The sequence below is a fragment of the Phoenix dactylifera genome, chromosome 1 (genome assembly GCF_009389715.1).
Source record: "Phoenix dactylifera cultivar Barhee BC4 chromosome 1, palm_55x_up_171113_PBpolish2nd_filt_p, whole genome shotgun sequence".
In the NCBI taxonomy this organism is placed as follows: Eukaryota; Viridiplantae; Streptophyta; class Magnoliopsida; order Arecales; family Arecaceae; genus Phoenix; species Phoenix dactylifera.
Genome location: NC_052392.1, coordinates 13,728,294 through 13,753,044, shown reverse-complemented (window position 1 = coordinate 13,753,044; position 24,751 = coordinate 13,728,294). Strand labels below are relative to the sequence as shown.

The window sequence follows — 24,751 nt, the reverse complement described above, 5'->3', positions numbered from 1 at the left end:
ATATATATATAGGCAGCCTTAACAGGCCCCTCCAAAGGAACTTCAAACTTCAGATGAGGTCCAGCCTAGCCCGTGCTCATCCTTGGACAAAGGTACTCTATGGCTGAAGCTTACAAATAGCCCTACGCAAAACTAGATATTAATTTGCACTTGTCTAAAGCTTTAATTCAATGAAGATATGAATTTTGGGATGATAACCATCTTCTCCAACAATGCAAGAGGTGCTTGTGAACATAGAACTTCTATCTACATAATTAGATTCAGGAAGAACTTCAATCTACATCCATGCTTAGGATAGATGGATTCATGCATATGCATAAATCCAGAGAATACCAGATGCAAAAGCAGACATGGTCGAATCTGTTTTCAGCTATACTTGGCACATAATTAATTTGACGGAAGGAAGTCGATGGTTTGCCATCATCAACAAAATACTCAAACCAGTAGACTTCTCTCACCATCCAATTTTTGGTACATTTCTCTCACCATCTGTTGAGCCAAACCTTGCATGACGGGTTCTGTCAGCTCTTATCCTCCGGCACCATGTTGTTCCGCACTCGAACTTCTACTCTGCTCCGACTGGTTTGCTCTTGTCTGTCTCTATACGATCATATCACTGTTGTTGTGGCATGAGTTCTCACTGTGGAAGGGCCCTCACCTAGAAATCTTTCCCTGCTGCATTAGTAAAACATTAAATTCGTCGTCACATATATTCATAGTATTCAGCCATCTTTGCTCTTTACTATGACTAGGAGACTGCAGACAGTACGTACATGGTGATTGAGAGTGTCTGGCTACATCTATCTCTCATTATTTTGCTTTGAATTCTTCAAGCAATTCCATGTGCTAAACCTTGTCCTTAGCATTAAAATAAATCTGGCACAAACATTTGCTCCAACCTCTTTTAACTTTGCATTCAAAACCTTACACCCTTGTGAGTTTGTAGGATTTTAAAAGAACAGAGATTAAATAAACTTGCTGCAATGTTTTACCATCTCCTTACAAACAGGCTACCAGAAGAAGAATTGAAAAGAAAATTCATTGAAAGGAGGGATTCTTGTATTCTTGTTACCCATGGAAGATCATGAGGATTATTGGGGAAAGTATTCGCTTCACAAAGAATCTGGAGCTATTAGAAGGTGATGTTCTTTTGGTCATGATGATCTTAATGATCATACATCTTGTTTCATAGATTGTGATCGCTAATGTTAAGTTGTCTACATCTTTTTTTTTTCTTCTTGTTGCCTACATGATGCTTTCAATGATCGCACCTCCCCCTTGTTTCAAAGAATACGACCATTAATGTCAGCGTGTGTAACAATTCTTCAATCTTATCTTTTCCTCGGTCTCCCTGTCCGAACAATCATGAATAATGAGCTTTAAGTTCCCAAGCTAAACTGAATGAAAATAAATAATTAGAACCAAAAAATTTTATATGCCATTATGGAACTTTATATACCATGAACAAGAAACATGTTCTCGTCCATATATAGATTTTTTAGCTTGCAAATTAAGTGGCTATCCTTCTCGAAATGAAAACCTTCAGGCTGACACATGTATACCTTTTCATCAAGATCCCCCATTTAAAAATATTGTTTTCACATCCATTTGATGTTGCTCAGGATCAAAATGAGCTACTACTGCCATGATTATTCTAAATGAATCTTTTTTTAAACTAGAGAGAAAGTTTCATAATAATCAATGCCTTCTTTTTGAGTGAAACCCTTAGCTACAAGTCTAGATTTATGTCATTCGATATTACCAGATGAGTCTCTTTTGGTCTTATAAACCTATTTACATCCAATGACTAAGGCTCCTTCTGGTAATTCAATGAAATCCGAAACTTTGTTTTTAGCCATTGACTACATCTCTTCCTTCATAGCATCGTACCAAAGTGTGGAATTTTCTCCACTCATAATTTGTGAAAATAAATTTGGATCATCTTTAGGTCCAACATCATAGCCAGACTCTTGAATGTATACAATATAATCACTAGAAATTGCTGGCCTTCTAATTCTTGAGGATTACCTTGCTCCCACTGTTTCATATATATTTAGAATAGTGGTTTCCATATGTATCTAGACTAGTAGTTTCCATATTATCAGTTCTTTTATGGGGTAGCTCCTCATAAGATGATGGTTGTTGGATTGGTTGTAGTTCAATGAAATCTAAAGGATTATTTTGAAAAGTTACCAACTCTTATTTTAAGGATACCACAAGTTGTTCCCTTATTTTCTTAAATTCAACCATATGAGAAAATTCACTCCCACTAAATTCATGATCCTCAAAAAATTTTACATTTCTAGCCTCAACAATTCTTGGAGTATATGAGGGACAATAAAACCTATATCCTTTAGAATTAACAGCATAACCAATAAAAAAATCACTTATTGTTCTTCCATCCAATTTATGTAGGTGTGGATTATAAACCCTCACTTCAACTGAACAACCCTATATGTCTAAATGTCTTAAACTTAGTTTATCCGTTCCATATTTCAAAAGATATTTTAGGAAACACCATAGGTGAAACCCTATTCAGGATATACATAGCGGCTTTTAAGGCTTCAGTCAATAAGGATAAAGATAAATTTGAATTTCTATCATTTTTGATAGAACTAGAAGGTCAATTAGCACCTTTACTATCTCATGCCTTGCGAGTGCTTCTGTTTTCCCCCCATACCCATAGAGAATCATCATCCCCAATAAGGTGCATTGACTACAACAGATGCGAAAGCAGCTTGAACTCCCACATTATCACGATCCGGACCCGGATTCGTGACACGGCCTCGCTATTGCCGACTAGCACTCACAATAGCACGAAGCCTCATATACGAATAACAGGGTAGTCAAGTTTCATATGTATAACATTACTAGTATAACTTACTAGATAATTCAGAGTACAGAGCTTCTAATAACATTTTATGTACAAAAAAGTATATTTACCCCAAAATGAAACCCTGTTGCAAAAAGTATTTCCTGCCGCTATCACTGACGGTGATCTGAAAGAAAATATGAATAAACTGGTATGAGCTACACGGCTCAGTAAGTAATCATGCATAATCTTACCGAATCAAATATAATACTAAATATTTTTTAGTAATTGGGTTTGAGAAGCTAACATGTGCATCAAATAACAAATTTTCATAATAAAATATTCATACTAAGCCGGTAAATCGGTGTATGTACCAACATATATTTTCATAAGAATGCATCGTAAAACTTTATGCCGGTAATTCAGGTTTAAAATCTACACTCTCAGATTTTTAGCTACGGCCGTACTTAACTCCCACGGCAAGAATCGTTATGCCTAGTTATTCTTACCCACTGGCGGGGGCCATTCATAGCATCTGAAAATCCATAAGTTGTACTTTTCACAAATCATACTCATAAGTAGAGTAAAAACTCATTAATAGCATCTTAAACAACTAATCTTATGTTCCTACCACAAATACTATTTTTAATGCAATCATAACATCATAATTCATGTAGTGCATAATTTTGAATGCATAAATAAAACTTTATAATTTCTATAAACAAAGCATTTTCATGATTTATAAAACAATAAGATTAGGGCAGATTACTTGCCCTTTAATTTGTTCAGAAATTTTTTTAAACTTGCTAATTGGCTCTTTGATCACCTATCATGTCAAAAAGGACATTTATTTAGTAAGTATACTTATCTATTTATTTCCCCTAATTCCATAATTAATATAGTCCTCAAGACCCTACCTAGGGGTTTTGCTTGAATTCGAGTCGTATGGAGAACTTAGATAAAAATCCTCTTAAAATTTCTTGCTTATTGGACTTTTAGGACGTAGGGTTTTATTTATTTGCAAGCCCTTAGCCCAATTTCATGTAATTTGAGTCGCAAGGCCTCCGAGCTCAATTTTAGGCTAGTCCCAGCTCAATTTAACCCACTATTGTAATGCTTGAGCTTGGTTTATAATCAAATCGAGCCCACATAGACCAATTTGGTCTTAATTATAGGATTGGGCCTGGTTCAGGATTAGGTCTAGTCCTTTCTAGGTCAAATTGGTCTTCTGATTGGGTCATTGGGCTTAGTCCAAGATCTAAATGGGTCTAACTTTGGTCCAGGGTTAATTTAAATTATTTGGGCTTGAATCAGGGTCGGCCCGCGACTAATTTGGTCTCTAAACAGTTGATTTGGGCTTGGATTAGGGCCAGCCCGAGCCCACTGAATCCAATTTGATCCATCATTTTAAAATACTTTGGGCTTGGCCCAAGGCCAGCCCGAGTCCAATCAGTGCACAATCCAATTTAATTGGGTTCAAACCCAATTAAACTTGGATTCACCCAATTAAACTTTATTTGGCTTAATCAATTTAAATTCCAATCTGATTGAACCCAGTTGGATTTAGATCAGACCGAACCCGAGCTAACCCAAATCCATTTAATTTCTTTAAATCGGATTGGATTGGTTCGGGTTCGGAATCAACCAGTTAATCCGAATCCAACCCGTTAACCCATTCCCTCCTTCTCCATAAGGCTCTCCCAAATCCTCTTTCCACTCTAACCTCCTCCCCTTCCCTTCTCAGCGAAGAAGAGGAGGCGACTCAGGAGAGGTTGAGCAGCCCCCCCTTTCCCCGGCCGGCCGGTGGCACCCGACCGGGCCTGCGGCCGCGCAAGCGGCGGGGCGACCTATGGCAACGCGAGTGGAGGGCAGCCATGTGGGCGGCTCACGGCCACGACAGGTGGCCTGCGGCCGAGGTCGCGGCCAGCGTCGGCGCTCGCGATCAGCGGCCAGGTGAGTCCTCCTTTCTTTCTTTTTTTCTTTCTTTCTTCGAACGGGAGGGGGCCGAGCTTGGGGGTCAGGGCACGGCCGGCGGCATTCGCGGCTGACTCTTATGGCCGTGCCCGCGGCCAGCTTGCGGCCCGTACCTGTGGCCGAGCCGAGGTCAGCGGCGTTCATGCCATCGGCGACGTCCCCGGCCACGCATGGGTAATCCCCTCCCCCTTCTTCCCCTCCCTCTTCTTCTTCTTCTCTTTCTTTCTTTCTTTCTTTTAATTCATATACTAAACAAATTGAAAGGTGGTAGCCGGAAGAGATTTACCTTGATTCCGAAAGAGGTTGCAGTGTCCCATGCTCCGGTGCCTCCACTCCAACACCTCCCTTGCCCGTTGACGGGTTCCTGAGGTCCTGAGGGAGAACCAGGTACGGGTAAAAGGGTTTAATTAGGCATTCTTAAGCAGTGTAACCACTTTTAGCTGAGGTGAGGTGTCACCCCCAGCTTCCCCCATGAAGGGCCTAACAGCTTGGCCCTCCTCTGATTCCCAGCTGGCCCTAGTAACCTCCATCCTCAAGGCATGAGGTGGCAACCATCAAATGGGCTGCCAACCATGGCCCCAGTTGGCCCATTACATGTCCTGGCCCAATGCTCAAATATGGGCCCAGTTGATTTTTTGGGGCCTAGGTATTACATTCTCCCCCCTTAAATAAATTTCGTCCTCGAAATTAACATACGTCAATCTGGGCTGACGTATATGTGCATCTGGGTGAATCTGGAGTTTGGGTCGCAACCCTTTCTCCACTTCATCCCTGAGCTGACGTATATGTGCATCTGACTGCTGAGCAACCTTTATTCTATCAATCAGTGTTGGCTGCACTCTCAAAGTGGCTAGTAGACTCCCTGCAGTTTGTGTAACCACTTCAACCCACATTCTATCAAAATCCTTCTGAATCTGCGGTTGAGTGGTGAGTAATACGGTGGAGCTCACTGCTGACTTTCCGCTCAAAGATCAGCCACAACATTGATGGATGGTACTTAATGCTAAGGTCATAGTCTTTTAATAGTTCCAGCCATCTTCTCTGCCTCATATTTAACTCCTTCTATGTGAATGTATTTCAGGCTCTTGTGATCTGTATATACTTCACAGTGCTCCCATATAAATAGTGTCTCCAAATCTTCAGGGCAAAGACCATTGCCGCTAGCTCCAGGTCATGAATCGGGTAAGACTGCTCATAAGGTTTCAGCTGTTTGGAGGCATAGGCCACCATCTTGCCATTTTGCATGAGTACACAGCCTAGCCCATTCTTGGAAGCATCACCGTAAATAGTGAATTCTCCAGTAGTGGATGGTAAGGTCAGAATTGGAGCAGATACCAACCTCCGTTTCAGCTTCTAGAAGCTTTCCTCGCAATCGTCGTCTCAAATAAACTTGGCTCGTTTCTTAGTCAACGAGTCAAAGGGGTGGTGATGCGGGAGAATCCTTCCACAAACTGTTGATAATAACCGGCCAGTCCCAAGAAGCTTCCAATCTTTTTGACGTTGGTAGGACGAGACCAATCCACCACTGCTTCTATCTTCGTGGAGTCCATTGCCACTCCATCCTTAGAGATTACATGCCCAAGAAATGCCACACTGCTTAGCAAGAATTCACACTTGTTCAGCTTGGCATACAACCTTCTCCCGAAGAGTCTGTAGTATCACTCTTAAGTGGTCTACATGCTCCTCCTTGCTCCTTGAGTAGATCAGTATATCATCAATGAAGACTATCACAAACTGATCCAAATTCTGGTTGAAGATTCTATTCATTAAGTCCATAAAAGCAGCTGGAGCGTTGGTTAGTCTAAAAGGTATAACTAAGAATTCGTAGTGCCCATACCTAGTTCGAAATGCGGTCTTCGGTACATTATCAATTTTTATCCTTAATTGGTGATATTCAGACCGCAAATCTATCTTAGAAGAAACCTGGGCACCTTGCAGCTAATCGAATAGGTCATCCATTCGAGGCAGAGGATATTTGTTCTTTATTGTTGCCTTGTTCAATTCTCGGTAATCGACACACATCCGCATACTCCCATCTTTCTTTTTTTTTACAAACAGGACACGGGCTCCCCACGGAGACACACTAGGCTGGATAAACTTCTTGTCCAGGAGTTCCTATAGCTGGGTCCTTAATTCTCTCAGCTCGGCAAGGGCCATTCGATAAGGAGCTTTGGAAATAGGTCCTACTCCTAGTGCAAGATCGATGGTGAATTCAATCTCTCGATCAGGGGATAATCCCGATAATTCACGGCGTTCAAGGCAGTTTGGTGTCCTCTCGGGTATCCGTTACACAGGCTAAATAAGCCTTACACCCCTTCCTTAATGCCTTCATGGCATTCAAGGCAGAAATAAAATGTAATACTGATTGACATTGCAGGGGTGCTTTGCCTTGGAAGAAGAACTCTAGTTCTTCAGGTATCTGAAATACTACTCTTTTACTGTAGCAGTCAATTTGAGAGTGGTACTGAGACATTCAATCCATTCCCAAAATAATGTCAAAGTCTTGCATGTCAAGTTGTATAAGATTTGTCACTAGCTCTCTTACCCCTATCTGAATTATACAATTCTTGTATATAGTGTCAACAATTATTGTTTTCTGAAAAGGTATAGCAACATGCAATGGTTCTTCTAGTTTCTCAGTTGTGCAATGTAATTGTCTAGAAAAACTGAAACAAAGGAATGTGTAAAGCCAGAATCAAACAAAATAGAAGCATCAACCGAATTAACTAGTAATGTACCTATCACCATCTGGTCACTGGCACTGACATCCTGATGGGTCAGTGCAAAGACTCGAGGATTGATCCTTGGCCTCTGGTCCCCAAGTACAGGAGGTCGGGGCTCATTCATCCTCTTGTTTGGGCAGTCGCGTGCCAAGTGTCCAATCTGCCTGCAACTAAAACATGCCCCAACTCTCCTTAAACAGGGCCCACTATGGGATTTGCCACAGTAAGTGCAAACCCTGATATGCCTCTTCTGAATCAGAGGGCCCCTGAAGTTTCTTGGCCTACCACTCTGACTCCCCGCTAGCCAGGGTCTCTTCAGGTCAGCCCTTTCCCTATCAGATCTTTTTAATTCAGCCTCCACTTTCAGGGCTCTGTCCAAAATATCCTGGTAACTGGTGAATAAATGTGAGGATGTCCGGGACCTGATCTCATATCTCAGCCCTTGTTCGAACCGGTTAGCCTTACTCCTCTCGTCCTCCATGAACTGGGGGCAGAATCGGCCCAGCTCATTGAACTTGTTGGCGTAATCCAAAACAGTCATATGCTCGGACTGAGTCAGTGATAAAAACTCATTCTGCTTTGTCTGCTTGACTGAGTCCGGAATGTATTGAGCATAAAATAACCCTTTAAACTCTCTCCAGGTCATTTCGTTGACCTCATATGCTGCCCCCATGGCTGACCACCAAAATTCTGCATTTCCCCTCAACATAGGAATAGCTAGTCTGACTTGTACTTCTTCAGGAAATTGAAGTGCCTGATACATCTTCTCCATTTTCCAGATCCAAATCTCAGCAGTCAAAGGGTCTAATCCACCGTCAAACATCGGTGGGTTCAGCCTACAGAACCTCTCGTAATAGGAATCCGTCGGCTGTATAGGTCGGGCAGTCAACTGCATCTGCTGCTGTTGCTGAAGCAGCTGTGCTATTAACTGGTACACTCCTGCTAGGTCTGCCTGGGTTGCTATGGAGTGTGGAGTAGTTGGTGTAGTTAATTGGCTGCTAGGGTCTGGAGAAGGTGCTCTCATTTCTCTTTCATCCTCCATATTGTTTACGACTACCTGCAGTCAAAAATTTAAAATAAGTTACTTCCTTCCATTAATGTATTTATGACAATCTTAACTACCCACTGCCCAAAATTTTTGAGGTTACAATCTTGTTAAACCTAGAGCTCTGATACCACTAAATGTCCCGACCCGGATCCGGATCCATGACACGGCCTCGCTATTGCCAACTACCGCTCACAATAGCACGAAGCCTCATACACGAATAACAGGGTAGTCAAGTTTCATGTGTATAACATTACTGATATAACTTACTGGATAATTCAGAGTACAAAGCTTCTATAACATTTTATGTACAAAAAAATATATTTACCCCAAAATGAAACCCTGATGCAAAAAGTGTCTCTTGCCGCTATCACTGACGGTGATCTGAAAAAAATATAAATAAATTGGTATGAGCTATACGGCTCAGTAAGTAATCATGCAAAATCTTACCGAATCAAATATAATACTAAACATTTTTTAATAATTGGGTTTGAGAAGCTAATATGTGCATCAAATAACAACTTTTCATAATAAAATATTCATACTGAGCCGGTAAATCGGTATATGTACCAACATATCTTTTCATGAGAATACATCGTAAAACTTTATGCTGGTAATTCAGGTTTAAAATCTACACTCTCAGATTTTTTAGCTACGACCGTACTTAACTCCCATAGTAAGGATCGTTATGCCTAGTAATTCTTACCCACTAGCAGAGGCTCATATGCTCAGTTATTCTTACCCACTGGCGGGGGCCATTCATAGCATCTGAGAGCCCATAAGTAGTACTTTTCACAAATCATACTCATAAGTACAGTGAAAACTCATTAATAGCATCTTAAACAACTAATCTTATGTTCATGCCACAAATACTATTTTTAATGTACTCATAACATCATAATTCATGTAGTGCATAATTTAGAATGCATAAATAATACTTTATAATTTCTATAAACAAAGCATTTTCATGATCTATAAAACAATAAGATTAGGACAGATTACTTACCCTTTAATTTGTTCAAAAATCCCTTTAAACTTGCTAATTGGCTCTTTGATCGCCTATCATGTCAAAGAGGACATTTATTTAGTAAGTAATCTATTTATTTCCCCTAATTCCATAATTAATCCAGTCATTAAGACCCTACCTAGGGGTTTTGCTTGAATTCGAGTCGTATGGAGAACTTAGATTGAAATCCTCTTAAAATTTCTTGCTTATTGAACTTTTAGGATGTAGGGTTTTTATTTATTTTGCAAGCCTTTAACCTAATTTCATGTAATTTGAGTCACAAGGCTTCCGAGCTCAATTTTAGGCTAGTCCCAGCTCAATTTAACCCACTATTGGAATGCTTGAGCTTGGTTTAAAATCAAATCGAGTCCACATAGACCAATTTGGTTTTTAATTATGGGATTGGGCCCGGTTCAGGATTAAGTCTAGTCCTTTTTGGGTCAAATTGGTCTTCTGATTGGGTCATTGGGCTCAGTCCAAGGTCTAATTGGGTCAAACTTTGGTCCAGGGTTAATTGAAATTATTTGGGCTTGAATCAGAGTCGGCCCGCGGCTAATTTGGTCTCTAAACAGTTGATTTGGGCTTGAATTAGGGCAGGCCCGAGCCCACTGAATCCAATTTGATCCATCATTATAAAATACTTTGGGCTCGGCCCAAGGCCAGCCCGAGTCCAATCAGTGCACAATCCAATTTAATTAGGTTTAGACCCAATTGAACTTGGACTCACCCTATTAAACTTTATTTGGCTTAATCAATTTAAATCCCAATCTGATTGAACCAAGTTGGATTTAAATCAGACCGAATCCGAGCTAACCCAAATCCATTTAATTTCTTTAAATCGGATTGGATTGATTCGGGTTCAGACTCAACCAGTTAACCCGAATCCAACCCGTTAACCCATTCCCTCCTCCTTCTCCCCTCCTCCTCCAGAAAGGCTCTCCAAAACCCTCCTTCCACTCTAATCTCCTCCTCTTCCCTTCTCAAGGAAGAAGAGGAGGACGCTCGGGAGACGCCGAGCAGGGCCCCCTTTCCCCGGCCGGCCGGTGGCACCCGTTCGGGCCTGCGGCCGCGCAAGCGGCGGGGCGGCCTACGGCAGCGCGGTCGGAGGGCGGCCGCGTGGGCGGCTCACGGCCGCGGCGGGTGGCCTGCGGCCTGCGGCCGAGGTCGCGGCCGGCGCCGGCGCTCGCGATCGGCGGCCAGGTGAGTCCTTCTTCTTCTTCTTTCTTTTTTTTTTTCTTTCTTCGAACGGGAGGAGGCCAAGCTTGGGGGTCAGGCCACGGCCGGCGGCATCCTCGGCTGACTCCTGCGGCCTGTACCTGCGGCCGAGCCGAGGCCGGCGACGTCCCCGGCCGCTCATGGGTAACCCCCTCCTCCTTCTTCCCCTCCCTCTTCTTCTTCTTCTCTTTCTTTCTTTCTTTCTTTTAATTCATATACTGAACAAATTAAAAGGATGTAGCCGGGAGGGATTTACCTTGATTCCGAAAGAGGCTGCAGTATCCCGTGCTCCGGTGCCCCCGCTCCAACACCTCCCTCGCCGGTTGACGGGTTCCTGAGGTTCTGAGGGAGAACCAGATACGGTAAAAGGGTTTAATTAAGCATCCTTAAGCGGTGCAACCACTGAGGTGAGGTGTCACCCCCAGCTTCTCCCGTGAAGGGCGCCCTCCTCTGATTGGCCCTTGTCACCTCCATCCCCAGAGGTGGCAGCCATCAAATAGACTGCCAACCATGGGCTTCAGTTGGCCTATTACATATTCTGGCCCAATGTTTAATATAAGCCCAGTTAATTATTTTTTAAGGCCCAGGTATTACATACATGATCCAACCCTGCCACCCTTTTCTGCTCTGTTCCATGTGTCTCTGACATTAGTAAAATCACAAAAACATGAGAACAGGCTCATTGACCATGACCATACTGAAAGCTTGTTTGATATTTGAAATTCTCCATTGTTGACAATGAAATACTCTTCTAATCTCACCAGCTGAAAAGTTGTTTCATTTGCAGCACTCAAAAACTTAAATTTTGCTTTATTGGCAAAGACAATTAAATTTATTATCACGGTGAGCTTTGAAGAATTCTTTTAACGACTCTTGTCTAATGGAGGTTTTGCTAATAGTTATTTCTTCTGAAAAAGCCCACTCAGTTTAAATCTGAAACTTGATTCATTTATAGAAACCTTATCCCAAATGTAAACAAGGACAAGTTTATATGCCTAGCCTCATATAAGCAACATGTCTGTAGCAAATCAATGAAATACTTGTCGACAAATCAATGTGAATTTTTGTCAGGAACACTAACTGGTTTTCTGCAAAATCTCATTCAAAACTCTTAAACCCTAAAACTCTAGGGCAATACTTGAAGAACTGAGAAACTTATTTCCATCGGTAACCATTAATTTGCAAAACCAAGAAAATGCCGTATACTTCAAGAGACAAATAACCTAATATAGGTTTTCTGGAATAAACTAAGGCATCAATCAGCTCAAGATAAAGGTACATTGAAAGGCTGGATGTTAGATACGTAACACGTAGAGCCCAAGAAGCCCTGCAAACTTCAATAGGTACCCCAAAATCCACCTTGCAACCATCATGAATCATAGAAAAGCTAGCAAGATCAAGGGCGTTACCAGAAATTCCAAAGGCATCAACTTTGACAACAACTTGAACAAGTACAAGAATTCACGACCACATGACGGGCCATAGAATCAAGACAACCTTCCAAGCCATGAATAGAAAAGTTAGCCGTTATCACTAATCTGAACTTCAAAACCTATTTTCGAAAAAAAAAAAATCAAGATCACATAAAAGCTACAGATCAAATAATTGCTAAAGAAAATCAAGAAATCAAAGGCATTGCCCGAATTAATTCTGAACGATAACAATAGAAAAGATCAAAAAAAAAAAAAACCTCGAACACAACCGATGGAGTGATTCCAAACCACCGTCATTAAACTGCAGAGAGAGAGAGAGAGAGCCCAAGAAGCAGAAATCCATCACCCAAAAATCATCCCAAGCAACATATTTTAAGAATTGGGTGTTCCCAAAACGGGCGAAATCAAGCTGAATATGGGGTTGAAGGAGGGACCTTGGACCGGCAGTTGCCCCTTCCGAGCTGGCCCTTCTCGTTCCGGCGGCTTGCCGTCGGCGGTCATCGAGAGGGGAGAGAGACCGTCAGCATTTAAAGCAAGGAATGCCACCATGAAAGGAATGCGCATGGAAACAAAGATACAAGGTCAGAGGATAATGAAAAGAAAAGCTAATAGCAGAAATATAGTAACGAAAACAAATGGGTAATCGCACCCAAGAGAAGCAGAGATAACAAGAGGGATCTGAGGAAGAAAACAAATAGCGGGTGCTGAAGAAAACTTCAGTCAAGACATGCTAGATAGAAAACCAAACTAAAAGATGCTGAGTTTCGGAGTCACAAATGGAAGCAACATCAGCGGATCAATGAAAGCACCAAAAGGATCCCGTCACCTTGTGAAGGCAGCAGACCTATCGGTACCTTTAATCATCTCCAAACCATACCATAATCTAAAAATATATATTAGATCTTAAAAGCGATGATACAAGTAAAGATATCAGCATTCCTCTTCTACCAGCAGCACCAAATGAAGGCAGCCATAAATCTAAAACTAGCCGGCTGCAGATCCTTGGAGAAATGAGATCTTCTCCATTTACTTCATAGATCTTGGAGATCTATCTCAGGACAAGAGATTCTACGTCCTAAGCAAGCCCATCACACGGGGGACAAGTGAGCCCATTTCTGTTCTCCACATGCCCTATTGCACTCCCTACAGATCAGCGCCCCTTCAGCCACTGGGCAACCTCCAGAGAATTTTAGTTTGAAATATTTTAGAAATAAAATAAAAAAATTATTTTTTCAGCTGATGGAAAAATGACTTTTCTATCTTCTAGGTGGATAAGGTTTTTTTTTTCTAATTTTATGGGTAAATGCTAACCATAGAAAAATTACGAAGCATAAGAACAGAGGTAACTTAGTCGATGGGAAAGCCGACCAACTTTTTTTATGATATTTATCTACCAAAGAATGGGCCTTTAGAAGGATTGACTAATAATAAATGAACCCGGCAATATTTCTTTTGCTAGCTTAGACTCCACATTTTGGCTTCTTATGTCTTCTTTCATATATATATATATATATATCTATATATTTATATATAGATATAGCATAAAGGAAACAATTTAGAACGTCGTGCTCTCTCGAGAAAACTCTTTTCAAATACGTGAAGACTCATTCATGTATACTCTTTGTTAATTAATTTCCTCGAGGCTAGTATTATTGAGTTGTTCTCAATAGAGCAAATCACGAAAATTTGTATATAACAGTGGATATAAATAACAGTGGATGTTATTTATTACTAAACACTATTTTTTTTAAATATTTGTCGTAATACTTCTTTCTTATCTTCCTAATCTTTGACCTTCTACTAGTCATGCAAAGCTAGTTATTTTATAGAGGTCTCGCATAAAATCATATGCATGAAAATAATCAACTACGTGAAAATTAAGTCAACCAGATAGTTCGTCCCAGATAGGATATCTTGATAGCATAAATCCGGAATTTCCAAGGGTTAAGGTTATGACTAATGGGATGAGATTAACTGAAAATTCATCCCTCTTGTTAACAACCGTTCTTCTTTTTGTTTTACATTTATAGTTATGGGAGCTATACATGCCATAACTGTTTGGATCAACATGCTTTCTCTTTTTATTCCAATGCATAAAATTATTTAAAAATCACATCATTCATTTTTCCAAAGCAGCCGTCATGTTGTCCATCGCAAACCAAAATATCAAATTATATGCCGCAAATTGCTGTATCTCGAAATATCAAACTTTTGTATAACAAGAATGTGCTAATTTATGGACTCCTCTAACCACAATATATTGATTTTTTTTTATAAGGAATAAAATTTTAATTAACGAACAAATATTAACTTTAATATCTGCTATAATATTTATTTCTCAATTATTTTTAATAGTTCAATTTCTTACCGTATATGATGATGATGATGAACCGGATCGCTCCTAATCAATCGCAAAGTAGAGGAATTTTCAATGCCTCGAGATATCAGCGATTTAAGTTTAATAAAAATAAAAATTTTCTGAATTCTATTCAAGTTTTATAAAAGTGAAACTTCTCTGAATTTTTATATCTGACTGAGATAAACGAACGCTCCAATTAATTACACTAGAAAGCCCTAATTCGAACTTTTCGTTATTAATTATATTTGGAGTATTTTAGCCAATCAAAATAGTCAGAGGAAGATATCACAACTATGAAACTCATTCAAAAAGACCAGTCACATGCCTGCACGGATCCCCACATGTTTTTTCTGTTTAAGCCTGACATCCTCATTAAAACTAAGAAATCAAATTCATTCAAATCTAATCATAAGCATCATGGTCGGTCCATAGCTAACCATAATAAATTTCTACTGTAGTATTTACTAGTCCATATAGACTATAAATCGAATTCGCACATATACTATTGTTATAATTTAAGTTCTTATCTAAAAAAATTAATAAAAAAATACTATTTAAATTTTTTAATTTTATATAAATACTTAAAATCTATCTACCAAACTGACCTAAACTAAATAGGTGTCTGCACAATGGAAGCACCCTCGCCATTCATGCGCGATACCAAAGAAAATAAAGCTGGGAAGCAAAAGAGAAAAAACAAGAAGAAAAAAGAAAAGCTGACAAACTACGTATGGTACAGGACAGCGCCCCTTCCATCTCCCCTCCTCCCTTCTCTCTCTCTCTCTCTCTCTCTCTCTCTCTCTCTCATTGTGGGTTACTGTTCAGTGTACTGCGTCCTGCTTTGGGATGGACAACCTAGATGCCTTTCTATATGTGAGTGGGTGGTGTTTTCTTTTCCCCAACAGCTGCTCTCTCCAAAATCTTCTTCCCCTACCCACCCTCCTCTCTCTCTCTCTCTCTCTCCCCTCATATGTGAATCTCCATGTTCTTTCCTCTGTCCTCCTTTCAGCACCTGAAGGGACCCTAAAAAAATCTCATCTACTATGTTTGAGCGTTTGCTCTGTTTTGCAGACAAGTTGAAATACATGAGGGGGTAAGATTAGGAGCAGAGGTTTTTTGTATAACTGTTCTTCTTGGGTCTTTATATCCTTTCATTTCCTCCTCTTATTCTTTTGTTGTTTTTTATTTTGGAAGAAAAATAGCGAGTCTTTCAGGCTTGTCGTTCGGAAACTGGCCTTTTTTTTTTTTTATAAAGATTCTCTTGTGATATTGCATCCATTCACCCTTTCTCTGAGTTCTCTGCTCCCCTCCTCTCCTTTCTTATCATCTATCTTTCGCTTGGATCTCGGAGTTTTATGGCGTCTTAGGACCTTCTAAGAGGGAATCTAGGATGGATCTTTTGTAGATTTGCTTATGATTATGCCCATGTGCCTTTTTTGGCTCTAGAATCATCCGTACGTACCACTCCGTTTTGAGTGCAACCCCTCTTCTTCTCTTTATCTGATCCTGGTAGGAAGCCATCAAAATAAAGTTCAACATCGAAATCTTCCGCGATTTCGTTGCCTCTTCTCCCTCCTTATTCTTTCGGTTCTGTCTCTAATTCTTTGTGCAAACTATGTTTAAAAAAATTTTAGCCTCTTTCTTAGCAAAACTGGTAGGCGAGTTTGCCTTATAGTTTGCTTTTTTTTTTCTTCCCCCAATCTATAATTCACTCCACTCAGATCTGTATTTTCTTTTTCTTTTTCACATGGCTGATATTTCATGTGATGGCATTTATTTGGCTGCTGCAATCTTTCCTTTCCTCTCTTTGATTTATTCCTCCTGATATTTTGGATCCGCTGTTTTACTTTTCTGATCGGTTACTTCAGAGCTCTATGTGCTTCCATGGATTCCTTCGCCTTTTTCACCACATAAAATAACACTTATTTGCTTTCATGGCTTTCAAGTTGAGAGGAGTCTGATCTGATTCCATGGCTTTCCGAGTCCTCAAATCTCTCTCTGTCTTACGGCTACATAAAATGATGTCCTTGGAGCGATCCTCCTTGTTTTTCTACCTTATTATTGTTCCCAGAATTATCCGTTTTCCTTACCGTATATAGTCTAATTTCCAGTTTACTTATGTCTTGCAGGCATCAAATCAGGTGGGGGGAGGAAAAAAAAAGGGCGGGGCGGGTCTCTTTTGCTGTATGGGGTTTGGTGCTCTCTCAGCATGTTTCATGGAGGGCTGTTGCTTCGGAGCTCAAAGTCCTTGGTTAAACTGGAGGCTGAGCATTAGAGCAGGCCCAGTTGCAGTAAAGCACTTAAGGCTAGTACTGCTGTAATTTGGAGCATTGGGAAAATAGAGAAGGCCTTCCTCGAGCTCAATGTTGTCATTTGAAAACCCTTCAGACCCTTTGGTTCCCTGCAAGGCTTCGGCATTGAAAAGTGATGAGAGGGCTTCTGATAAGCTTGTCTTCCAAGAGGCAGCAGATCCAGCAGGCCTTGCCGAGACCCAGCCCTCTCATTTTTCCATAAGGTAACTGGTTCTCTTACCACATAAAAAGCCTTTGTCATGTCATGGACTCTTTCTTCCATGAGAGAATCTTAGTAGGTTCAATCAGATCAGAGGCTGGGTTGTTCTCCTTCTGGAAGACTTAAGATGTCTTTGTTTCCTCATATCTTGGTTCATGTCTTGCAAATTTTTTTGGATGTGGGGCTAAATTTTATGTGGGTATGTGGTTTCAGGGTTTTCATCTTCATTTTGTTCATGGTTTTGAGGAAGTCCTTGCAGGAACCTTTTTCTTGGGTTCGGTCAGAAGAATCTTATGGTGGCTGCTGCTTGCAAAGGGGGAAAAAATTGTTGATTTTGAGCTTTCCAAATCTTTTTTCTCCCAGTTTCTATCATGATGATTTCATGTCTTGTCCTTCGAGATTGCAAGCGCCTAGAATTGGTTGCATGAATTTTCATGAATTCTTTGCTTCTTACTCCAGATGCCTCTGTGTTTTTTCTATGGTTCTGATTCTCCATTCATTTCTATCAAAATATCGGGAGTTAAAAAGTATGCTTCTTTCTTAATGGTGTGACTAATTTGGCGGGCCTACCGGTCATGCGATCGATGTTCAGTTCCATGGCTTATTTTTGTTTTCCAATAATTGAAGTTTACCGCCAATGTACCAAAAAAAAAAAAAAAAAATCGAAGTTTACATGTGACAAGGTTTTAGATAATTCATTGAAAAGTTTGCTGAAAATTTCTGAAGAGAAAAAAAAAGTGATGGATATACTTCCTAGATTTTAATGTAATCTTTCTTTGAATGGGAAGATGGGATGTGAGGTTTCAACGATGGGGTTTAATTAGTTATTAGCCATGTAACTTTGTAAATGAAGAGGTTGATCCAGAAGATTTGTGGTTTGTCTTGCAGAGATTATGTTCTCAATTTGCGGAGCAAGGATGTCGTGAAGAATTGGCCATTTCCTTGCAAATTTTTGCAGCTTTGCTTAGAGTATGATATCAAAGATATGTTGCCACCTTTTGAACCGCCTGATTTGGTAAGAGCCCAGTTCTGCACAAGAAGAGTGGAATCCCAGCAACAAAGCTCATACAGTGAACAAATCTCAGCAGAGGTCAAATCACTTGAAACTAAAGATGTTGGTCGAATTGAGGAGGAGCCCAATATCATCAAGCATGAGTTGTGCTTGCCAGCAGATCAATTGGTTATAGAGTGCTCAAATCAAGCTCAAAACTTATTCTCTAAATCAATGAAATCTAAGGTCGATCACAAAATCCATTCAGGTGATGAACTGGTTAGCGTCAAAGCTGAACCTATCTCCACCATTATGAGTCATGATCAGATCGAGAGAACCTCAGGTAAGATCAGTGAGCTTCCTTGCACAGTACATGTAACTAGAAGTGCCCCAGCAGGATCATTAGCATTAGAGGCTGAGGAACCTCCTGTACTGCTGGAAAAGCTTGACGTCAGACGTGAATCATCAGAGAAGTGCAAGTTAATAGTAAAGTCGAGCAGCACTTCCGAGACCATCCAGGGAGAAGACATAGTATCCACTTCTAGCACTGTTTCAGATCCGATGGCTTCGAAGGTTTGCCCTGTTTGTAAGATGTTCGCATCGACATCCAACACCACTTTGAATGCTCACATCGATCAGTGCCTCTCTGAGGATTTTAAAACCATGCGGGTCATGACCAAACTCCCGAAACTGAAAGTGAAACCAAGGAAGAAAAGGTTGATGGTGGATATCTACACAACTGCACCCCACTGCACCATTGAAGACCTTGACAGAAGAAATGGCACAAACTGGGCTACAGATTTAACTTTGGTGGCACCGACCAGGGAGGTTAGCACTGAAGTCAAAAGATCAAAGCTGTCAATATCAGGTGCTACAGATGATGGAAATGAAGAAGCTGTTTATGTTGATTCAAATGGGACGAAGCTTCGAATTCTATCTTTCAACAATGTACCACCAGTGATTACAAAGGAGAATATTAAGCTGAGGAAGCATGTGAAAGGCATTAAAGCAGGCAGGAGTTCTTTGATTAGCCAGAAAGAGTGTTTCAAATCAAAGTACTCAAAGTGTACAAAAATTAATCAACGGAACAAAAGACTACGCTCATTTGAGCTGTTTAATGGGAAGGTATGCCGCACTAGTTTTTCCTTTTTTAAGTCCAAATAGAACAACATGCTGCTAAATCTGAGCGAACCTAGAAGCCTTATCCTTTAGTTGAACTCATGATGAATCAATATGTGGTTGCTGTTTGATCTCCCAAAATCAGTAGAATGTGGTTGATTGGAGACCTTTGATTTAATCTATCATCTTGAACATAAGTTTGTCTTGCTGTCATCTCTTAAAGTGTTCCAATATTTCTGTCAGATGTTTCAAAATTTATATTTCCGCTTCAACAAATGCAATCTGAAGCATGAAGTAACCATAATCTTTCTTTTTTTATTTTTTTATTGGCTGATATTTGATGTGGTCATCAGCTAGTAACCCATAATTAGGACTGCTTGGCACTGCACTGAAGTCTCAATATAGTTACAATATTCTCATGATTGTGATGTCATGCTCATTGCTTATGCTTACCATTCAACTTTCTGTAGTTTTGAGAGGTTCTAGCCTTGCAAAACTCTGGTATTGTCTGGTACTCATAATGTCCATTTTTATTTGAATCCTTCTTGTGAAGTTAAATGGTAAACAACTAATTCTTGTTTGAGCATTTGGTACTCATATTTGAATCTTTTGTACCTCAGCATGGTTCTACTGATTAGTTTGAGTCGTCATGGAATTTCACTCTTGTAGCATGATATGAGATGTGATGGCTTGTGTATCTCTTCTCCTTCTCCTTTTCTAATCAGACTCGAGTGACACAAATTGGAGATTGTCATTCAAGCACGTATGAAGAGAAGGAAGAATCCCTATCATGCATACTGAATGATCAAGACCAAGCCAAGGGTCGTGGTCCTGGAACTTTAAGACAGCGGGTATGCTCTAAATGCTCGGGTCCCTCTAGAAAAATTAACAAGAAGGGCTATGATAAAAGCATGGAAAACATTGTGCCTAGCACTCTGGACACTTTTGTGGAAGGTAATCAGTCAAATCGAGCTGACTCTTCTGCTGTTAAAAGCCATATTCTGAAACTTTCAAGGTCATCCGAGGATTTGCTGTCTTCTACAAAAACCAAGAGAGTGGATGTTCTATCTAATTCTGTCCATGCCACGTACAATGGGAAGACAATGCCTCCAAAACCTCTTGATTCGAATTCTGGATTAGTATCCCCTCAAAACATTTCTTCGGATGGTGGTCTTATGCAGAAACTGACAAGATCATCGAGGAATTTTGTTTCTTCTTCATGGAGAAAAAGAGAAGAGATACACTCGAGCATCATACGTAAGTCTGATAATTCTCCTGACGTTACTATAATACCTTCTGGAAGTTGTCATCCCTCACTTAAAACCAAAAAAAGATTAATGCCAAAGGATAATGTTTCGCTAGGAAAATCATCCTCTTTGGAAGTGAGCAAAGGTGATGAGAGTGAGAAAAGATTGACCGTTTGGAAGTTCGGTCGGCAAAGATCCATATTAAGCACTGGTAAATGGAGAGAAAAGTCACCATCTGGCATCAACAAAGGACTGCATGGTTCTACTGAATATTTTGGCTTTGAATACTCTCCACGAGTTACTGAGACAAGTAATGTCGATCCCCCCAATTTCTCTGAGAATATAACAATCCCCAGTGTCCTAGAATCTGAACGAGAAAGAGATGGCTTCTGTACAATGGCTAAGCAGGAGTCTAATAAAAAGAGGTTGCTTTTGGGAGCTGACTGTTATGGTTTTGATGTTGAAGCTTCAGATATGCAGCATGAGCCCTTGGACTGTGAAGATATTGCAAATGAACATTCCATGGATAAAGCTATTGATGAACATGGTGGCAGTGAAAATCTAATTATTCAACATTTGACATCAGCTTCCAGTCCCAGATTGGACCCATGGCCATCTGGACAAGAACACCTAGAATATTTCTGTGGATCTGAAGCACCAGTGGAAGGTGGATTGATTGATAAGCAGGTCGTGCTTTGTCGTGATGTTGCCAGAATCATTAATAAGGACATTGAAAGGGTGGGCGAAGAGGGAAATTTGTTAAGACTTATGCAATCAGAAGACCAAACAGACACTTCCATTAAACGGTCTTCTGCTTGTTTGATTTGCCATGTGGATATGGTTCTTGAATCTCCTGAAAAGAGTTCATCAGCAGCCTCGGTAAGGATGACATCAAATCAAGATCTTAATTTGGCTGGTGGTGTAGAAGCATCTGCTTCTCCTTCAACTTCCTCAAACATCTCTCTCCCTTCTCCTGAAGTTCCCCACTCAGAAGATACCAACGAAGAACAATGCATGAAACATAATGCTGACCAGGATAATTTGAGCTCAAGCTTGTCAAATAACTCAGAATTGCCATCCATTGTAAGCATTAGAGGAACTGAAGGAATGAAGAAAGAGAAAAGGGATCAAAAAGGTAAGGCAACTGCAGTGGCGGAGGAACCTGAAAAATTGTCAGATGATCAACCTTGCTGCTGCTCTCACAGGGAAAGTCTTTCACAAGAATCTCCACAGCCCTTAAGACAAAGTATCATGACTAACTCAAAAATAAAGCAGACGGTATCCAACCTGTGCATTAGGCCGACCATCTTGTCTTCCAGTACTTCTCATGGTTTGAGATCTGGTGAAGTGTCTGCCCCCATCCTGGAGTCGCTAGCTGAATCCATTTTAACAAAAACTCCTGCATATCTTGCTTCTAAACTCCCATTAGGGAGTGATTCTGGGCCACCAAGTCTATATTCTCAGGCTCAGAGCCAGGCCTCTTCCAATCCATTACTGAGGCTGATGGGCAAGGATCTAATTGTGAAAAAAGAAGAGTTGGCAAAACATTTTACAGTTCTCCCTTCTGATTCAGACTGTGCCTCGACAATGAAATCTGTACCTCTTGGATTTACTTCTACGAATAATGGGTCAAGGAAGATTAGTTTCTCATACCAACAACATCAGATTTCAAGTGGCTCTACAATCCCCAGCAAGGCTTCATCAAAAACTCAGCAGCACATAAGCCGCTTCGTGGGGGTTGCTTCAATGAAGTCTCAGCAGAAGAGAGCAAAGAAACTCCATACCTCTTTGCCATGTAGCATAAAGAGAAGGGCTGCATCTCAACATCGCCAGATTTCTTCTGCTCAAGCTCCCAACAGAGATGTAACTGTAATTGACGACTCTCCTGGCATCGAGGCCGAACCAAACAGAAGCATATCTAGCCCAGTAGTAACTTCACCACCAGCTTTTCCAGGTTCCAATCTTATTCCTCCGAGGCCTTCCTCCTGTTTCCCACCAAAGAACCCGTATATGTCAAGAGAGGTCTCTGGAATGATCAGGCGTTCCTCCATCTCATATCCGAAGGCCGATGCTTATATCCCTGTTGAGCATGATAGCACTTCAGAAGGCTCGGTTCCATGCAGCTCTTATATGTTCCGATCACCTTTGACAGCCCGTCTCACACCATCATTGTATTATAGTCGGACCTTGGAATGAAGCCAGGACCTCGTCTTATCGTGGTGACTGAAAGCGTGAAAGCGGAGAAACTGAATTATGGGGAGCTGTAATTTTTTTGAATGTCTTTTCAAAAGCATGAAAAATGATGTTAAATGTTGCGACTACCTCTCTGGATTGATGGTCTTACTCTTATTCTGAGTATGTTTTATGTGTAAGCTCAGAATAATCCATGACTGTGATCGGTTTATTGAACTAGAGAAAGCTTTCATGTAGCTTTCTTTTCTGAGGAAATCCCCTAACATGTTCTTTATGGTCCTCATTCATTTTTCATACTGCTTGAGTGAGGACCATATTGATATTTTTTCTTCCATGGAATTTACAGTGCATGAAATAACTAATGGCTTGTGGTCAAACTGGTCTTGTGGAAAGAATTGTAGTTACTTGTGATCATGGCAGATCAATTTCATTTTAATTTCGGTTAGGCCTTGAAGTTATTCATTTTTTATGAATCCTTATCAACTATTTTCGACAACCATCCTTTTCTAATGATTTCTAACATTTGAAGAAAATGTCTTTTAAGTTGCTCTCCTTACTAGAGCCATAGCTAGTCCTCTTCCTTATGCTTTGGATGCATGCAAATGCACATGGTATCAGATTGTATCAGATTTTATGTGAGGATAATTTAGAAATTAACATACACCACAGAAAAAAGAGGTTTTAATGATGCTTTTTCGCCGACGCTTGAATTTTCCATATAGCGCTAAAAATAGCTGACGCTTTTAAAAGCGTCGGCAATATACGACACTAATTAGCGTCGTCGTAGATTTGTCCTACGACAATGCTAATTCGCGTTGTTGAAAATCGAATTTTCATCAAAACCCGCGGCCACCCCCCTCCTCCATCCTCGATCGATATATCAAGCCTTAAAATAGCCGACCCTCCTCTCCCTGCTCCTCCCTCCTCTCCGACGACGACCCTTGTCCCGTCCTTCTCCCTCCTCTCTGACGTCAAGCGACCTCCTCTCCTCCGTCCTCTGCAGTGCAACCTCCTTTCCTACTCCCTCCTCTGCGGTGCCGACCAGGAGAGCCTTGAAGGTATAATTGTTCTTTCCCTTTTCGATTCCATTGTTTTCGTTCGGTTTGATCATATTCTTGGTATGTTTGATTGAATCTCTCTTGTGTTTGATCATTTGGGAAGAAACCTTTTGTTGGATTTTTGTTTTTGTGGATCCGTAGAAGATATTGGATTAGGGTTTTGACGGGTTTTTTTATAGATAAGAGTTTGTATGCTCTACCATTAGATAAGGTATTGAAGTTTGATACAGAAGTTTGTCAATCTTGCCCTTCTTATTGGTGCATCTGTGGTGTCTCTTTACGAGATTTTATCATTTTCAGTCTTTTGGAGAGAGAGAGAGAGAGAGAGAGAGAGAGAGAGATTTCAACTTCCGGTCCATGTGAGTTGGTGGGTGGTTTTTTGCTTGTGTTTCGGTTTTGCTATTTCCATGCAAGCATGAGCTAAGCTCAGCTCTGTTGACAACAGTACCGATAACCATTAGGGCACAGTAATTGTTCTTAACAGTTCAATATACAACAAAAATTACTTTGAATGTGCACAATTATTTTTATGCCTCAGAAGGCAGCTCTCTACTTTCATGTATGTCGGAGGAGCACCTTTAAGGGAAGTCATTTCTGCTCATTAATTTATGTATGTGGCAAGAGGAGAAATATAAGATTCAAACAAGTAGAAAATCATTATAGTTGATAGCTTTAGATACATTGATGTTGGTAATTGTTAGAACATTCAGCTAATTTCTGTTGTATGGGAACTTGTACAACTGCATGTTTCATTATATAATCCCCTTGATTTTCATTGTAGGTTGAATGCACTCAAGAAGCTTTTAGCATCACTCGTCTGCGGTCTCTCTCAGGTTTACAGTGTGCACTTAATATTATATGATCTTAAGTATTTGGATATACCCATCTATGTTGTGTTAGCCTCGTGGCTGTGACCATTGCCTGATTATGGTGAAATAGAAAAGAAAATTGGATATACATTCATAAAGGATAAGGCTTATTTTCATGAGTGTACATTTTATATATAGGAGAAACTTGAAGACCAATTCATTTTCTGGGTAGAATGAAGTATATGAAGTATAAATT

General features: G+C 40.4%; 2 protein-coding genes across 10 annotated transcripts; one reads left to right on the top strand and one right to left on the bottom strand.

Moving 5' to 3' along the window:
• Nucleotides 1-155: 155 nt before the first annotated feature.
• LOC103710641 lies at nucleotides 156-12,371 on the bottom strand. Of its 8 annotated transcripts, XM_026806055.2 has the most exons (6): nucleotides 11,032-12,174; nucleotides 9,561-9,613; nucleotides 8,883-8,938; nucleotides 7,525-8,566; nucleotides 2,944-2,999; nucleotides 156-675 (listed from the first exon to the last, which is right to left on the bottom strand). In XM_026806055.2, the coding sequence occupies exons 4-5, from the start codon at nucleotides 8,549-8,551 to the stop codon at nucleotides 2,986-2,988; spliced, it is 1,041 nt and encodes a 346-aa protein (XP_026661856.2). In that variant the 5' UTR covers nucleotides 8,552-8,566; nucleotides 8,883-8,938; nucleotides 9,561-9,613; nucleotides 11,032-12,174; the 3' UTR covers nucleotides 156-675; nucleotides 2,944-2,985. The 8 variants fall into 8 exon arrangements, 5 of the variants coding, with proteins under 5 accessions (XP_026661856.2, XP_038983097.1, XP_017699172.2 ...); XR_003386376.2 differs by lacking the exon at nucleotides 7,525-8,566; XM_039127169.1 differs by lacking the exons at nucleotides 9,561-9,613; nucleotides 11,032-12,174 and adding an exon at nucleotides 12,185-12,371.
• Nucleotides 12,372-15,336: 2,965 nt separating this feature from the next.
• On the top strand, nucleotides 15,337-22,990 carry LOC103710642. 2 transcript variants are annotated; one of them, XM_039127158.1, is made up of 4 exons: nucleotides 15,337-15,660; nucleotides 16,697-17,082; nucleotides 17,967-19,194; nucleotides 19,914-22,990. In XM_039127158.1, the coding sequence occupies exons 2-4, from the start codon at nucleotides 16,931-16,933 to the stop codon at nucleotides 22,629-22,631; spliced, it is 4,098 nt and encodes a 1,365-aa protein (XP_038983086.1). In that variant the 5' UTR covers nucleotides 15,337-15,660; nucleotides 16,697-16,930; the 3' UTR covers nucleotides 22,632-22,990. The 2 variants fall into 2 exon arrangements, with proteins under 2 accessions (XP_038983086.1, XP_008794680.2); XM_008796458.4 differs by lacking the exon at nucleotides 15,337-15,660 and having other exon boundaries at nucleotides 15,753-17,082.
• The last annotated feature ends 1,761 nt before the right edge of the window (nucleotides 22,991-24,751 follow it).

What these genes read in the sequence shown, in the direction of transcription:
- LOC103710641 (XM_039127169.1), bottom strand. Translation starts at nt 8,551, where the DNA reads ATGGAGGATGAAAGAGAAATGAGAGCACCTTCTCCAGACCCTAGCAGC.
- LOC103710642 (XM_039127158.1), top strand. Translation starts at nt 16,931, where the DNA reads ATGTTGTCATTTGAAAACCCTTCAGACCCTTTGGTTCCCTGCAAGGCT. An exon ending in CCCTCTCATTTTTCCATAAG is followed by an intron (nt 17,083 to 17,966) that starts GTAACTGGTTCT and finishes TTTGTCTTGCAG; the next exon opens with AGATTATGTTCTCAATTTGC. An exon ending in TTGAGCTGTTTAATGGGAAG is followed by an intron (nt 19,195 to 19,913) that starts GTATGCCGCACT and finishes TTTTCTAATCAG; the next exon opens with ACTCGAGTGACACAAATTGG.